The 15,810-nt window shown below is 38.0% G+C and overlaps 1 protein-coding gene across 2 annotated transcripts in view; it reads right to left on the minus strand.

The window, feature by feature from the left end:
* Nucleotides 1-15,810, minus strand: part of FBN2 (fibrillin 2) — a 207,360-nt gene that overhangs the window by 22,432 nt on the left and 169,118 nt on the right. For both annotated transcript variants that reach the window (XM_074360603.1, XM_074360604.1), the window contains 13 exons: nt 14,811-14,936; nt 14,504-14,629; nt 13,889-14,014; nt 11,931-12,047; nt 9,961-10,089; nt 9,425-9,544; nt 6,560-6,685; nt 5,697-5,849; nt 4,835-4,900; nt 4,017-4,142; nt 3,323-3,442; nt 2,334-2,456; nt 1,761-1,892 (listed from right to left, as the gene is read on the minus strand). In XM_074360603.1, the coding sequence (XP_074216704.1) occupies nt 1,761-1,892; nt 2,334-2,456; nt 3,323-3,442; nt 4,017-4,142; nt 4,835-4,900; nt 5,697-5,849; nt 6,560-6,685; nt 9,425-9,544; nt 9,961-10,089; nt 11,931-12,047; nt 13,889-14,014; nt 14,504-14,629; nt 14,811-14,936 (1,590 nt within the window). The remainder of the gene's footprint in view (nt 1-1,760; nt 1,893-2,333; nt 2,457-3,322; nt 3,443-4,016; nt 4,143-4,834; nt 4,901-5,696; nt 5,850-6,559; nt 6,686-9,424; nt 9,545-9,960; nt 10,090-11,930; nt 12,048-13,888; nt 14,015-14,503; nt 14,630-14,810; nt 14,937-15,810) is intronic.

The raw sequence follows: 15,810 nt of genomic DNA on the forward strand, positions 1-15,810 counted from the left end.
ATGTACAATAAGAAGTAAGAATGGTAGCAATGTCTTCCATACATGTTATTTATACCATTTCATATAGTTTGAGAAACATATATTGTTTAAACATGACAGGAGTCTAGGTTTGGCTTGATTTTCAAATCTTGGAAGAACAGTGTTTTTAGATCTTAGAAGAATAAGTGTTTTTGAAAGAACTGCATAACCAAACATGTGACATAATCTATTTTAATTTTATTAAGTATATCTAATACACTAAAAGAAACTATGAATCCAATTATAATCTGATGGGTTGTTGCAGGCATTTAAAAATTAATGTAACCATTACACATGTAATACAGGAATTCTTTTGTAAAAAATTAAAATTGACAGAAAAAGTTGAATTCACTTCAGACCAGTAACCTCTAATCTTGTCCTTGGAGGTAATTCCCCTTTTATGAATTGGGGTTTATTTAAAAAATTTTTTTCTACGTACTTACTTGCTTCTATATATAACTACAGAAAATATATAGTACTACTTACAACTTTCTTTAAAATATAACACGTTGTCTATATTATTCTGCATCCATATTTTAGAGTTCTTTCTACTTAAATACACACACATATAGCTTATTCCTTTCAACTGCTCTGATATTTCATAGCGCTGCTGCGCCACATTTATTTAGCTATTCTCCTATGATGAGCATTTAGGTTGCTTCCTATTCTTTTTTTTTTTTTTTTTTCGGTTGTTACTACAAACAAAATTTAGTGGACATCCTTGAATGTTTTCCTGTGGTAGATTCATTTTTAAAAACAACTTTACTGAGGGATAACTTAAAAATTTCCATTTTTGAATGTATACTTCCGTGATTTTTAGTAAATTACTGAGTTGTGCAATCACTGCCACAATCCAGGTTTAGAATGTTTCCATTTCCCTCGTGTCCACTTGCAGCTACTCTCAATTGTGACTCTGAGCACCAGGCAATCACGAGCAGATTTATTTTAAAGAAATACTATTATTTTGTTATTTTTTCCAAAATAAGAAATTATTAGCATTTTTCAAGTGTTCCTCCAAAAATATCCAAATTTCTCTAGGTATTGGAGGTTAAAAAGGGAGCAGCAGATTCTTAATTAAAAGAGAGGAGCCAACTATTCTCAAGGAGGAGGAAGACTGTGTCCTGGGGCTGCAGCATCCCAGGTGGCAACATTTTTTGAATAAAGTGCTGAGACAGTGGATAGGGTGGCCATGACCAGCTAACATGGCATGATTCTTCCACATGCATCATAAAATCATAACGTTTCAAACTCTTGAAGTCATCACAGAGATCCAGCTCCCCCTCCTCCCTTTATAGATGAGTTAACTGAGGTCCAAATAGTTAAGCCTCAGAGATATCCAGCCTGTAACAGGGGTCTATAAATTATCTGCCTCTTTACTCTCCTCTTTCATGGAATGATACAAAAATGAGAATATTAACTCATACTTTTAATTTGGCCTCATGAGTAGAACTGTTTCAAGAAGTTTTTTGACACTTCTAAATTTAATGTTTTAGATTTACAGGACACAGAATTTTGAAAAACAAGAGGGCATACATTCCAGGACAGAACAGGCATAATCTCCACTGTATGATCCAGAACCTACTATGTTGGCACAAACTCTGAGATGTTAGAAATCTAGCTACAGCACCACCTTGAAACAGATTCGAGAAACAGCTGGCATCCAGTTAGGATGGTCTGGGAATAGCACTGTGATTCTGGAGTAGGCGTATCGGAAAAGCGGGCATCGTCCCTTAAAGCCTTACCTACACAGCCTTCCCCATCAGGCCTTCGGGTCATCCCAGGTGGGCAGATGCACATGAAGGTGCCAATCAGATTCTTACACATCATGCCTCTAGATTCACAGTCATGCAGCCCTTCAGCACATTCATCCAGGTCTATAAAATATTTTTAACAGGAAAGATATAAAAACAGGAAATTCTCCAGAACAGGCTATTGTTTAGTGCTTTTAAGTCATATTTTTGGTCTTCTGGTTCTTAAAATGTAATCTCATCGTGTGACAAAGAAAGGAGGAGCTCAGTCTTTTTCCACTGCTGGCTGTATTTATGAAAGTTTCAGCATTGATCCTAACGATAAGAAGTTCAGGAAAGGGCTATCTTTGCCTTAATAAGAGCTCAAGAGTGTGACATCCTATTTTTGAAAATGTTGGATAGACCATCAAGTGTCTTGCTATCTAGGTATAGGAGATCTACCAGCAAGGCCATCAGATACATTTCTGTAAAACTCTAGAAGAAGATAGCTGAGAACTACAAAATCATTAAAATATATTTCTATCATGGCAAATAAAGTCCTAACTACTTCCTTGTCTGTAACCTTACCTTTGCACATCTTCTGGTCTTCCCTGAGGGCATATCCAGTCGGGCATGTGCATTCATAGGACCCAAAGGTGTTCATGCAGCGGAAAGCACACAGCAGTGGGTTCTGGGCACACTCATTGATATCTGATTAAGGAAATAGGCAGCATGTGGTCAGCCTATAGTTCTAATTATTTGTTTAAATAAATATCAATGTATTTACTTGGCAGTTGTACTGAAAGCAATAGTTTAATAAAACTTCCAGTCCTGCTTTGGGGAACTGGGTACCTAATAAACTCGTCCTCCAACAAATAACAACTATAAACTCTGAAAAAAATACAATAACAACACTTGAAGTTGTTTTTGGTGATGAGTGGAAACTCAGTGAATAGCCAGGAAGAATAAATTCTCAATCTTTTTTTCTCAAATTACCCTGGGGATGGCTGCTGCACCTGGCAGCTAAATCTCCAAGAGAAACTTTCTGAGCTTCTATCCAGAGGAATCAAGGGAGGGAGCCTTATGAACAACCAAAGCTGCTGAAGAATGAGGGGGAAATCTCAGAAAGGAGAGGGCCAGAGATGTTGCCTTCTCCTCTCTTTCTTTGCATAAACTCATTTAAAGTTGCTGACTTAACCATGCATGGGTGGGCCAAAATCAAAGAAGCTAGCCACAAAGGTTTAAAGAACAGAGCTGAAATCTGAACCACTGTCTCCCACATGCCTGACAGTCTGCTTTTATACTCATCCAAGTTTTGCCCACTAAGACAAAAGCATCAATATTCTTTGAAATAATATAACTGATTCCAGAGGATATCATCCACAATATCCAGGGTATAACCCAACATTAACCAACACACTGAGGAACCAGGGAAAGTGACCCAATCTCCAGGGAACAGACAAGCAACAAGTACCAACTCTCACTAGAATATCAGAACAATGTAAGTAGAAGCTGAGACATTAAAAAAATCCTTTCTGTACCAATAAGAAATAATGCTGAAGAAAAGCATCACTTGCCTTCACAGTTCATCATGGGCCCCGGCTCAAAGCCTTCATTGCAGTTGCATTCAAAACTCCCGATAACATTGGTGCAAGTCCCATTTCCACACGGATTGCCAATCGAACATTCATCAGTATCTGAAATGGAAGAATAAGAAAGTGCCACCAAATCTGGAGAAATTTTAGTTCAACAGGGGCACGCCCATGGATACACGCCTGGGCCTCACACTTCTCAGGCCCGTGCAGGGCACACGCGGCTCTGGCATGCCCCTTGGCCCCAGCTGGCTGCCTTAGTGCAGGCCAGAAGACCCTGAAGGGTCAAGTGTGCTGTCCTCTGGGCTCCCAGAGACAGCTGTGCTTGCCCTAAAAGCCACAAACCCAGAGAGGGATGTGGTCTTCTGCTACAAGAGCAGGAGTGGAAAGTTGTAAAGTAAAATGGATCTCTTTTCCAGTTAGCGGTTTTGGCAACTGTAAATCTCTAGACACATCAGAGTTTGTATATTTGGTTGAAGGCAGAGGTTGGGCAACTCTCTCCATCTTCACATAAACCAGGTCTACTGGAAAATGTAGAATGGGGAAAGAAAGAGTGATTACCAGCTACTTATCCTGGCTTTGTGAATCCCACTGCCACCCAGGGTGCCTGAGAGACCTTTTGCTGAATATGAGAAATAAAATAAACTTTAAAAGTGTGAAATGTGGAGTCAGCACTCACCCACACAGCGCACTCCAGTGTAATCGAGGTTGTAACCCATTGGACATTCACAGCGAAAAGACCCGTCTGTGTTGATACACTGACCATTTGAACAAATGCCTGGGCTCTCAAGACATTCATTGACATCTAAAATATAGAAAGAAAAATACCATATGAGATCGCTCATATGTGGAATCTAGACAACAAAAACAAAAACAAACAAACAAAAACAAAGCGTAAATACAGGACAGAAATAGACTCACAGACAGAGAATACAGACTTGTGGTTACCAGGGGGGTGGAGGGTTGGAAGGGATAGACTGGGATTTCAAAATTGTAGAATAGATAAACAAGATTACACTGTATAGCACAGGGAAATATACACAAAATGTTATGATAACTCACAGAGAAAAAAATGTGACAATGAGTGTGTATATGTCCATGAATGACTGAAAAATTGTGCTGAACACTGGAATTTGACACAACATTGTAAAATGATTATAAATCAATAAAAAATGTTAAAAAAAAATAAAATAAAATATAGAATTGGCCATGAACTTCCTTATATAAAAAGATGCCAAAGTTGTGTGTGTGTGTGTGTGTGTGTGTGTATGTTCAACAGGGACTTAAAAATTTTAAAGGACATTTACTTTACCAGAAAATATATAATGTATTTAATACGCTACAATAGACATGATATAGTGCATATGATAAATAATAAGTATTGTATATGTGCATCAAATGCAGTACAGTTATACAGTGAAATCACAGTGATTATAAGACAACTGTACAATAATATATTGATGTAAGACTATAAAAATAAAACATATTGAAGCACACCTTCACGGGTATCATGAAGACTGGGAACAGTTCCATGGCCATAAGGACACAAATCCTGGAATGCAACTACAGAGGAAAATATAAATTCTCCATTACCGAAATGTCTCAACTATCAGAGAACTTAAGAACTGATGGACAATATACATGAAATTAGACTTATTTTTCCTCTCTGAAGCTCTTTCAAACAAGTCTTTTTATTTCCATAATTTATTTCAAAAGCAGCACCGAGCATATTCAGAGAAGGTCACCTGAGCTTGTCCAGCTCCTCCCAGGGTGCCAGGTGCCTACTGAGGGCGTCTGATTCTAATCTGCTCACTCATTTAATGCTGGGCAGCCAGAGAGCCCTCTGCCCATTACACACAGACCTACAGACCAAGCCAGTTTCGAGTCTGCTGGGAACAACCTTATAATTCAGCTGCGCTAACAAGGTCTCGGGGCTCTTGGTCTCCTCCTGCAAATGACCGTTGTGCTGACTCAGCGTCTCAGAATTTTACATAAGATTCTGAGAGCCACAGACCGTGCGTGATACAACACCCACGAGGGACTCCCACAGCAATCTGAAACATAATTTTCACCCCTTTTCTGGATCTCCTGCCCTGCACCTCTCAAATCCATTCCTTTCAAAGCCAATGAAACTAACTTCACGGAGGAAAATGAAATTAATGGGGTGACTCCCTGCACTTACATGTGCTGAATACAAAAGCTGAAAGAAATTCCTGAGACTAGGTTGTTCACTGAACCAGTAAAGTTCTATAAATGAAGGAATAATTTCATCCTCAAAATATCCATAAATTACATAGTCCAGCTGAGTTCTCACAGTCCAAAGCCAGTGCAAAATGCCATTTTATGTCACTGCTCTTACCTTCATCGTCTTTGGGGCACAGCTCACAGGGGTCTCCCCAGCCCTCCCCTGGCATCTTACTACAGCAGCATTTTGCCTTTGTGGTGTTGAAAGCTTTGGGTACAGAGCATTTTCCATTTTCAAAGTTTGTGAAGCAGAAGCTCTGGCGAGTATCTAGTCAAGAAAGCAAACATCACACACCTCCTTACTGGTCATTTAAAAAGATGGAATAATTTGTACATAATTGTTGCTGCTGGCACATCTCTCACGGACTGAACATGGGAAGCAGATTCGATCAGCAGTTAGAAGATAGGTCTGGAAATCCTCAACTGCTGATTTCACTTGCCAATTTGAATTGACCAGTCTATAAAACTGTATTCAATTATTTAAAATGTTTAAATATTTTAATTATGTACATAGGAAATTTGAGAAATTGTGCTCAACATTAAAATGATTTCCATATCTCTTTTTCCACTGTTACATTATAGTCTGACAAGAACAATCTAGGTAACTTTCAGTCAGTTACATCACATACACCATACATACATACATACATACATACATACATACATACATACATACATACATACTCATACACCAAAGTACAAATAACACTATGCCAACAACAAAATGAAAATGATAAAACAAGATAACAATTTTTCTTTTAGTATGAAATTTTTAAAAAACATAGAAACAGAGCCAATAACTCAAGTACCATAAAAACTGTCCAGTGTATATACTTCTGAAGGCTACATTTTAAACTTAACAGATGATGTATTTACCAGAGAAATGTATTTTGTAGTAACAAACACTACACGATGGTTTACTGTCTAGCTTTGAAGTTTCAGGGTGGATTATTACAGAGAAGCCATTTCAGAACTTACCGAAGCATCTCCGCCCGTTATCAGACAGTACAAAACCAGGGGGACAGATGCACTGGAAGCCCCCAGGAGTATTGGTGCAGGAACCAAACAGACAGATATTGGGATCTTCATCACATTCATTTATATCTGCAGAACAGAGGGAGCATTTATTGATTTAGTCAAACCAGTACACTTCTCAATATTTGAAAATAAATAATTTGTCCATACTATAACACTTCACTGGCCATTGGAAATTGAATACGAGACGTTAGATTATATTATGTGTATGTTTAACTAATCTTTAAAAATAAACTGTTATTGCTTCAAAAATCAAAGATTTTATCCAGTTTCAACCAACCTATGCCCCAGACTCCCAAGTCCATCTCCAGCTCCCTGGGGCTTGACCCCTAGGGGTGTTTGCATGTCCGCCTCCGTACCTGACGCGACCAAGTCAGTATCTTACCGGCACTGCAAGCCTCAGCCCATCCCCTTCTCTGATGCCCCTCCCAGCAGTCCACGCTGGGCACCTGGAGTCCTGTTTATTCCTCTCCCTAACCTCTCTACCTTCATATGCAAGCAGCATGGGACCTGTGAAAAAGAATGTGCCTCCTCTGCACATTCAAACTCAACATCATTTGCCACCGGGATTACCATAAGTCCCCGAACTGGACTGTCTCCTCTTCACACTACCCCCAAGGTTGTCTCTCTGAAACATAACAGCTATTTGAACATCTGTGCCTATGGAACTAGGAGAACTCAGATGAGCTTTGAGAATTTTATCATTCTTACCCCACCCCAGAATGGTTCCTTAAAATATGTAAGGACTCCTGGCCAGTGATATTTGGCCTGTTTTCATTGGAAGTACTTATTTAATGGATTATTTTAAGTAAATGAATATACATCACACAATTCCAGGCACAGTAGACTGTAAGCGCCACGAGGACACGACACGTCTGTCTGTCTGGATCACGTTGCACTCTCAGCTTAGCGTAGCACAGTAGTGCCTGCCACTTACTATGCTCTCAATTTATATTTGCAGAGTTTTAATGAGTGAGACATATCACATCCTTTTTTAAAATAACCTGCAAACCTCCACGCTGCCTGCAGTACTAAGTTAGGTCCTCTGAGCTGGCCCTTCAATGCCCCTTATCACACTTGTGTTGCCTCTGTTTTCAAACTGCCTCCTCTGTTCCAGTCCTGTCTGTGATTAATAAATTCCTATCCAAGATTTCAGTGCTGCCTCGAATGTCCCCAAACCTTTATGACAGGTTTCCTGATGTGCAGCCCTCCGCCACTACCATCATTATTTACAGCCTTCTCCTGTGAGCCCACATCCTGAACATACCCCAGTACAGTATCTGTCACATTGGATTGTAAGGATAAATTTACAAAAAGAGGTTGCTTACAAAATACGTCTTTCCTGCTAGGCAGTAAGCTACCTGAAGGCAAAAACTGCATTTTTATACTCCCAGTGCCTAAAAGGTGCTATGGGTTTACTGTAATGTCCGCTGAATGCTGGAATGGATTTGTGTGTGTGTGACTGTGTGTATAGTCACGCTGGGAAACGTTCCATCCGGGAAAATCGGTAGAAGAGATTCTAGTCTGGAGGAAATACTGTTACAGTGAAATAAGCTAATTAAAAACCAAATTTTAAGAAATGCAAAATAGTGGTGTTGCTTATCAATGGATAAAGAAAATAAATACTTCTGAGGTTTAATAAGAAGTAACTGAATCATAGATTTTTTTTTTCCACTAAGAGAAAAGGTAGCTGAGTCTTTCCAATGCAGAGGCACATGTGTTTCTATTTCCCTCCTAATGGCTGATGCATGGCTTCTATAATTGTACCATAAAGATGAATCATAGGGATGATGAAGAACTGAGATGAAACATAAAGAAAGTGAAAGAAAAGATCTTACACTTCTCAAGAAAATTTTTACTAAGATGCTTCTAGTATTATTATTTATCATATTTAATTATTAAGAACACTAGACAATCCTACAATGAACTATACAAATTAGACAATAAGGGAAAAAGATATAAAGACCAAATCAGAATGACTAGGGAGCCCCTTTATATGTAATTATATGGTCTGAAAAATAAATTAAATTTAACTTTGTAAACCGTTTTCTTCAGTTCTGTCTATATAAGTCCCATGAATGCGAATAGTAGAGCTCCGTAGAATTTTTTTTTTAAACTGGATTAACTCAAAGGCAAAAAAGCTCTCAGCGATCATTTCACGTTAGAAGAAACACACTGAGATGCTGGTGCTTCTGAATTTCAACAAGACTGTAAAAAATAATTTGTATTAAAGTGAAATAAAGTAAGGGTAAAAAGGTCGGCCTTCATCTTGTCCACCAGGCAATTCTGAAACCCACTTTTGATGTGGTTACAGTGCTCTTGTACGCTGGAAGAGTTTCAACAGAAAAACATCTGTTATGACAAATGGATTAATATTTTCTGTTTTGACACGAGGCCTTCCCAAGGAAAAAAATGTCTCAATAGCATTGTCAAGATTTTCTGCTTCACATTTCTAGGACTCCAGACACCTTTAATAGCTGTTTTAAAATTGGTTGCCAAAGATTACAATTTTTGTAGACACTCTTTAAAATTCAGTAGAAAGTCTCTGTTGACATTTGGAAAAAAGATTAGAGTGCACTGAAAATTCTTCGACGAGGATAAGATTTCTGTTAATGAAAAATCCCACATCCTTAAATTCTTTATTCCCACCACTCCACCTTCAAATCATTTCTGGTGGTTCAGTAAAACAGATGTAGGCAGCTATAAGCTTAATTCCTTGGATCAGCAGTGGTTTGAATTTAATATATTTCCGTAGAGTCTGTCCCGTACAGAACAGCCCCTGGGCCTCAGAATCAACGTAAGCCTTACCTATACAATTCTCGCTTTTTACTTCATACCCTGGGGGACAGATGCACCTGAAGGATCCCTCCAAATTCTGACAGGTACCGGGAGAACAAGAGCCAGGGAGGGCAACACATTCGTTAGTATCTTTAAAGAGAAGCAAGAGAAAAAATGACTTAAAGATGAGATAATTGTTGCCAAATGATATTAACATAAATTCAACTCAAGCCCTCCGATCTGCCATGTCATTATGGACAAATATGCCCTGAGAGACTTCTGACATACTGAGTATTACTCATTTGGCAAGAGGCTAATTTTCCTGCGTCTACTTTTATTGAGACACGGATAGCCTCAAGCTCTGTCCCAGTAAAAACACTGCGTACGAGTCATTCCCAACTGTTGGCTTATACCTTTTACCAAAATTTCCCATGACATCTTATCTTGACCATGTTATCAGATGATCAAGTGAAATGCGAATGAGTCCTTAAGTTCAGGGAGGAGGGGCAGTCATACAATCATTTTATAAAACAAAACAAGGTGAAGACTGTTCATTGTTTACGTACCTATACAGTTCTTGCCATCTGGAGTAAGTTCATAACCTTCATTACATAAACACTTGAAGGAGCCAATTTCATTGAAACACCGCCCGTTTCTGCACACCTGACCAAAGAAGGAACTGCACTCATCTATGTCTGTAAGCAAACAGGAGTTAGCTTTTCAGAGAGAGTTCTTATGTTTGTTTGTTTGTTTTTAACTGAAGTATAGTCAGTTTACAATGTTGTGTCAATTTCTGGTGTACAGCATAATAGTCATACATATACATACATATATTCATTTTCATATTTTTTCATTATAGGTTACTACAAGATAACGAGTATAGTTCCCTGTGCTATACAGTAGAAACTTGTTGTTTATCTATTTTATATATAGTAGTTAGTATCTGCAAATCTTGAGCTCCCAATTTATCCCTTCCCACCCTCTTTCCCCTCTGGTAACCGTAAGTTTGTTTTCTATGTCTGTGAGTCTGTTTCTGTTTTGTAAGTAAGTTCATTTGTCTTTTTTTAGATTCCACATATGAGTGATATCATACGTATTTTGTGTCACAAGTTGCAACTTAAAAACATATTGCTATACATTTACAAAAACCCTACATTACAGTTCCTTGTCAACACAGAGAAAAGTGGCTCACAAGGATCATGTGACTAACAAGGCCACAGAGACCCCTCCTATAGGTTTAAGATGAAGCTTTCCATTCTTTCCAAGTGAAAAATAGTTCTTTTCCTGGAGGTAAATGAATTTAACTGGACTGTCCAGTCTGCAGATGACTCTACCTGGAGATAAGCTGACTGCACTCAAAGGACAAATAATGGAGCATATTAAATACAGAAAAATCAATTATATTAAAAACACTCTAGAATTGCTGGCTTGTTTTGCTGACAGAACACAGAATTTGAAAAAAAAAAAAGTTCTTAAGTGTTAGGTTTTTAGTTAAGCTTAGGGTTGATTGCATTTGAGTAATTTTTTGGTTTGTTTGTAGATTGTACTTTGATGAGAGCCCAATCTGTATCTTTCATTCTCCTAGCCTGTATAAAGGGCCTGAGAAACTACAGATAAGAAAATGGTAGTTGAATAAAATGTCCAATTAGCTCTAAACATTTTCACAGTGGCAGAATTTTGAAAAATAAAAGAAACTGAGAGGAATTTTTGTTGAATTAAATTAGGAGGTGGGTTTGAGCTGTGATGGTTCCATAAAGGTAAAAAGTCTGAGATCCTTTCACATACCTTATAGAATCAATTAAGAGATGTTGTGCTGTGAAGTACCAGCATGGTGCCTGGCACATGGTAAACAAGAAACCTTATCAGTGTTTGCTGTCATATCTCTTCCTATCTTCTCCACCAATTACAGGACCCCCACCCACACAGTCACTATCAATTTTTATTTCAGTCACAGTCTGTTAGGGGCAAAGGAGGAGATAGTTTTATTTTCCACTGAAAATCTACAGTTTTTCATGGAGATCAAATAGGTTTCTGAGAACTGATTTGGAAACCTAGTTACCATGCACTGTTTCTGTGGGGAAAGGCGTCCCTGGCTTCAAAAGCTGATGGAAAATGAAGTTGCAAGACACAACATGTTCTTAAGTTGAAGACTGTCAGTGTTTGAATATAAGTAAAGAATAGATTATATGAGATACCTGTAATAACACTGAAATAGTAATAAGTCTGTCTTTGATGCCATTTAAGAGGTAAAAATAACCCTAAAGCATAAATCAGTCCCAAGATATTTACCATCATCTGCATGGCCTTTTCCCTTGAACCGAAAAGGAAGACTGACATAAGTATTCAACACAGCAGATTGTCTTGTGGTTATTTAAGCCAATACTATGGCTTTAGTTAATTAGAAATTGGTCAGTGACATTACATATATTTGGGCACACATTCACCATTTGAACAATAAAAATATTTATTTATTCTTTTATTTTTTATTTCAGTATATCATGTAGAAATCAAAAGCAATAAAGGACTGAGTACTCACCCAGGCAATCATTATTGTGAGTGAGCTCAAAGCCTGGGTAGCAGAGACAGTTATAGGATCCAACGGTGTTTTTACAAGTTCCATTTCCACACGGATGCCGCTCACACTCATCAACATCTAGAAAGAAACACTGGCTCAGAGAGGAATTCAAATTTTGGCTAGAATAACACAGCCTATTAAACATTCAGATTTTTTAAACTACCAGCTTACTTAGATATTTTTCCCCCTCATTCAGTAGTAGGAACCCGTATTTATTTAAGGAAAGTAAGTACAAAGTAGAGAAAACTCTGAACTATAAAATCATAAGAAGTGCCATTTAATGACTGACGAGCATATGTAGTACTCAGGAAAGAACTAGGCTAACACGCAAGCATCTGTGTCCTTAGTGGAGATGTTTTAATGAATAGGTTCGCTTGTCAATTGTAAGGAAACCAATCTTTTGAAACACTAAGACAATATGTTCCACTAAGCGTTAAAAATTCTCCCCAGAAATTTACATACCTTAATTTGACTAGCACAAAGGTAAATTTTAATTTCCTAAATTTTATGAATTAGTGGAATCCAAATTGAAGAAATCCATTAAAGCTCAGTATTCTTAGCCTTCAAGAAAATGGAATTAATATTTAGAAAGGTCATTGTCATATGAGAGGGCAGACTCCCTACACTGTGAACTCCAGGCTGCTGAAACTTATCCATCGTCAAAAAAAAATAAAGGGTTTTATTATTCCTTTGGAAGGAAGCTTTGTTTAAGAGTGGTATTACCAAGGAGTCTAGCTGACTTTCACCATGGATGAATTGTTAGGACTAAGGACAGATTTTCTCCACATGCATTTTTGAATTATAAATTTCACACTTCTTTTTTTTTAGCAAATCATATTTCATTTCTTAGAGAGCAGCCCTGGAAGCATGTATAAGCAAGCATTCTCACAGAGTTTGCACAAATAGGGCCACATCCTGCATGTATCTTTTGTACAAGCATCTCCTAGAGAATTTTTCCTACCACCACGGGAGAAGTCCATAGGGGAGCTTTTGGGAGGGAATGGAAGAATGGAGACAATCTCCAGGGGGCCCTCCTTGTATGGTTATGCCATAAAGGAAACTAGTTGTGCTGCTCTGTGGTACTAAAATCTGACTTGAGTATTCACATAGATAGTATCTTGAATACCAAGAGTAGATGCACAAATTTTAGCTGTTTCTAAACTGAAAACATACTAATATAAACAGCCAACGTTTTAAATTTAATTTTCCTCCTTCAAGGGCAAAGCACAGAGAACTCTTTCAGCAGAGACGAATCAGTTGCTGACATCAGGTTTGAGGTGTTAAGCTGAGTCCCAAGGTGTCCAGCCCATCTGCTTTTATCTTAATAATTTTCTTAATCATCAGCTCAGCAAGTACTTACTGAACACTATTATTGCTTAACTAACCATTACTTTAGCTGCTGGGGCTTTAAAAGAGGTTTGCTACCTTTGTTTCTAAAAATTGTTTTCAAGAGTTAAAATGCAAAAGAAGCAGATAAATCTCATGTATTCAATTATTTGGGAGAATGAAGGGTAGTAGGTAGGTTTGTATGTTACATTACTGTTACTCTTCCCACTCCCCTGCATTCTTGCATTCCTAAAGGCTTTCTTGAGTGGGAACAGATAGGGGTAAAAAGGCAGCTGGTACTGTGGTGATTTCCACATAACCCCGAGTGTCTCAGAGCTCAGGTTAAGCATGTGAAAGTCACCAGGGGAAAAAGGCTGTAAACACTGAACCCCAAGAATGTACTGTGGTGTGTCTCGCTTGCAAATTTTACATTGAATAAAACCATACACAGTTTCACATAGCTTTCTTTTTGCAAGGCTGTTTCTCATAGAGTCATGGTAGTTAGTGACTCGTGGCAAGTGACCCAACTATAATCTCTTCTGGAGTCTGGGCTCTACGTCACCCCCTGGAACTAATGTCCTCCTCCTTCTTACCCATGCACATCGTCTGGTCCTGAGAAGCCTTAAAGCCGTTGTGGCAGATGCACTGGTAACTTCCTTGTAAATCAACACACAGGCCGTGACTGCAAACATTAGGAATTTCTAAACATTCGTTGCGATCTAACACAAAAAATGAAATACATGTTACACATATCTGATTTTCATTAAGATTCCTTCTTTTTTCCCCCACAGGCATTGTTTCTATAACCTGCTATTAATTATCACAGACAGGCTGAAAATGAAATATAACAACAGCTGAATTGAAATAAGAAAGGCTTTAAAGTACCCAAGCCTCTTGTTAAACAAATTTTAAATCAAGCAGTTTTTAAATGCTGATTGGTATCTCAAGGATGTGATTTTATTTTAGGTCCAATTCTAGGAAAATCCACTGAGAGACCGCTTCTCTTCCTAACAAAAGAATCTGAAAGACACGGTGAAATAGGTTCAATATGAATGAATAGATTTACTTGGAAAATCTTTTCGAAATTATCTGGGAAAAGGTTTTTTTTTTTTTTTTGATAGGAAAGCATAAACAATTTTTTTAGTGTAGGAAGTAAGCGTGAGGAATGTCGTGCTCGGTGCCCAAGAAGGAGCCCCTCTCTTTCTTACCCACACAGGCTCCGCTGGGCGCCAGCTTGAAGCCCGCAGCGCACTCGCAGCGGTAGCTGCCAGGGCTGTTGATGCAGTCCGCGTTCCGCTGGCAGAGGTTGTCGCCGTTGCTGCACTCATCGATATCTGAAAGAGCAACAGTTTCACTTTTAAAATTTCATTAGCGCATCAGTGTTACATTCACTTGACCAATTTGGTGACCAACTCCTAAACGCTGTAGAGGAAATATTAAAAATCAGAAAATTGTCTAAACACCGGTTATGTCCACCAGATTTTTGTGGATAAGGTCATATGTCACTCAGATTACCTTCACAGACAAGGAGCAGGTCATTGTAACTGAATCCCGTAGGGCATTCACAGCGGAAACTGCCAATCTGGTTAATGCACACACCGTTCGCACAAATGCCTGGAATCTCTTTACATTCATCAATGTCTGAAATTGAATGGATTTGATCAAATATATGGGGTTGTGCTTAATGTATTTACCGTAAGACCTTAAATAATATTATGTGTAGACTGGAATGAAAACACACACTCAGGGTCACAAAAATCAATTCTATATCAGTAATGAATGATTTTGTGGTTTATGAAAGCATATGGACCACAAAATAGATTATTTCCTCTGAACAGTGATGAAGACAATGAAGTAGCTGACTAAATACACCAAGTGATTTTAGTGTCAGTACAGCAAATAAACTTCCTAGGGAATCGAGCCTCCTTTCTTAAGTTACCTGTCAGGCTCCTCTAACTACTGTTACTCTTCTGATAAAGAATGCTATGTTTTCTTACTTTTATATCGTTTGTTACATATGTATTGATAACAGACGCTAAAATTGTATTGCTCATTTAATCTTTGAGGAAGAAAAGTAAAATGAGCAATAGAAAGTACATCTAGAAGGAAGTGATCTATACAATTAATAATTCTGCAAATTCATAAGTAGACTGGTATAAAGAAGTACTGTAAAAATACACCAAAAACTTTAAGGTATACTTATGAAAACAGCAATTAAAAGTTAAAATGAAGTGTACTATTTAGAGGCATGTAATACAATATCCATGACGAGGAAAACTAAACTTTCACCTTGATACGTGTGAAGTCTTGAGAGAGTAACTCAGCTGTCACAACTCTTATTACCAGACTACGCTGATGGACTCATCATTATTGACACTTGGTCAGAGTGTCCGTAAACACGTTATTTCTTTCTTGTCTAACTATATTGGATCAAAATCCAGATTATTATATTTTACGGTGCTTTAAACTTAAATAACAGTTAACAGATTTTTATAAAATGCTACATTGTATGTAT

The sequence above is a fragment of the Camelus bactrianus genome, chromosome 3 (genome assembly GCF_048773025.1).
Source record: "Camelus bactrianus isolate YW-2024 breed Bactrian camel chromosome 3, ASM4877302v1, whole genome shotgun sequence".
NCBI classification, from domain to species: Eukaryota; Metazoa; Chordata; class Mammalia; order Artiodactyla; family Camelidae; genus Camelus; species Camelus bactrianus.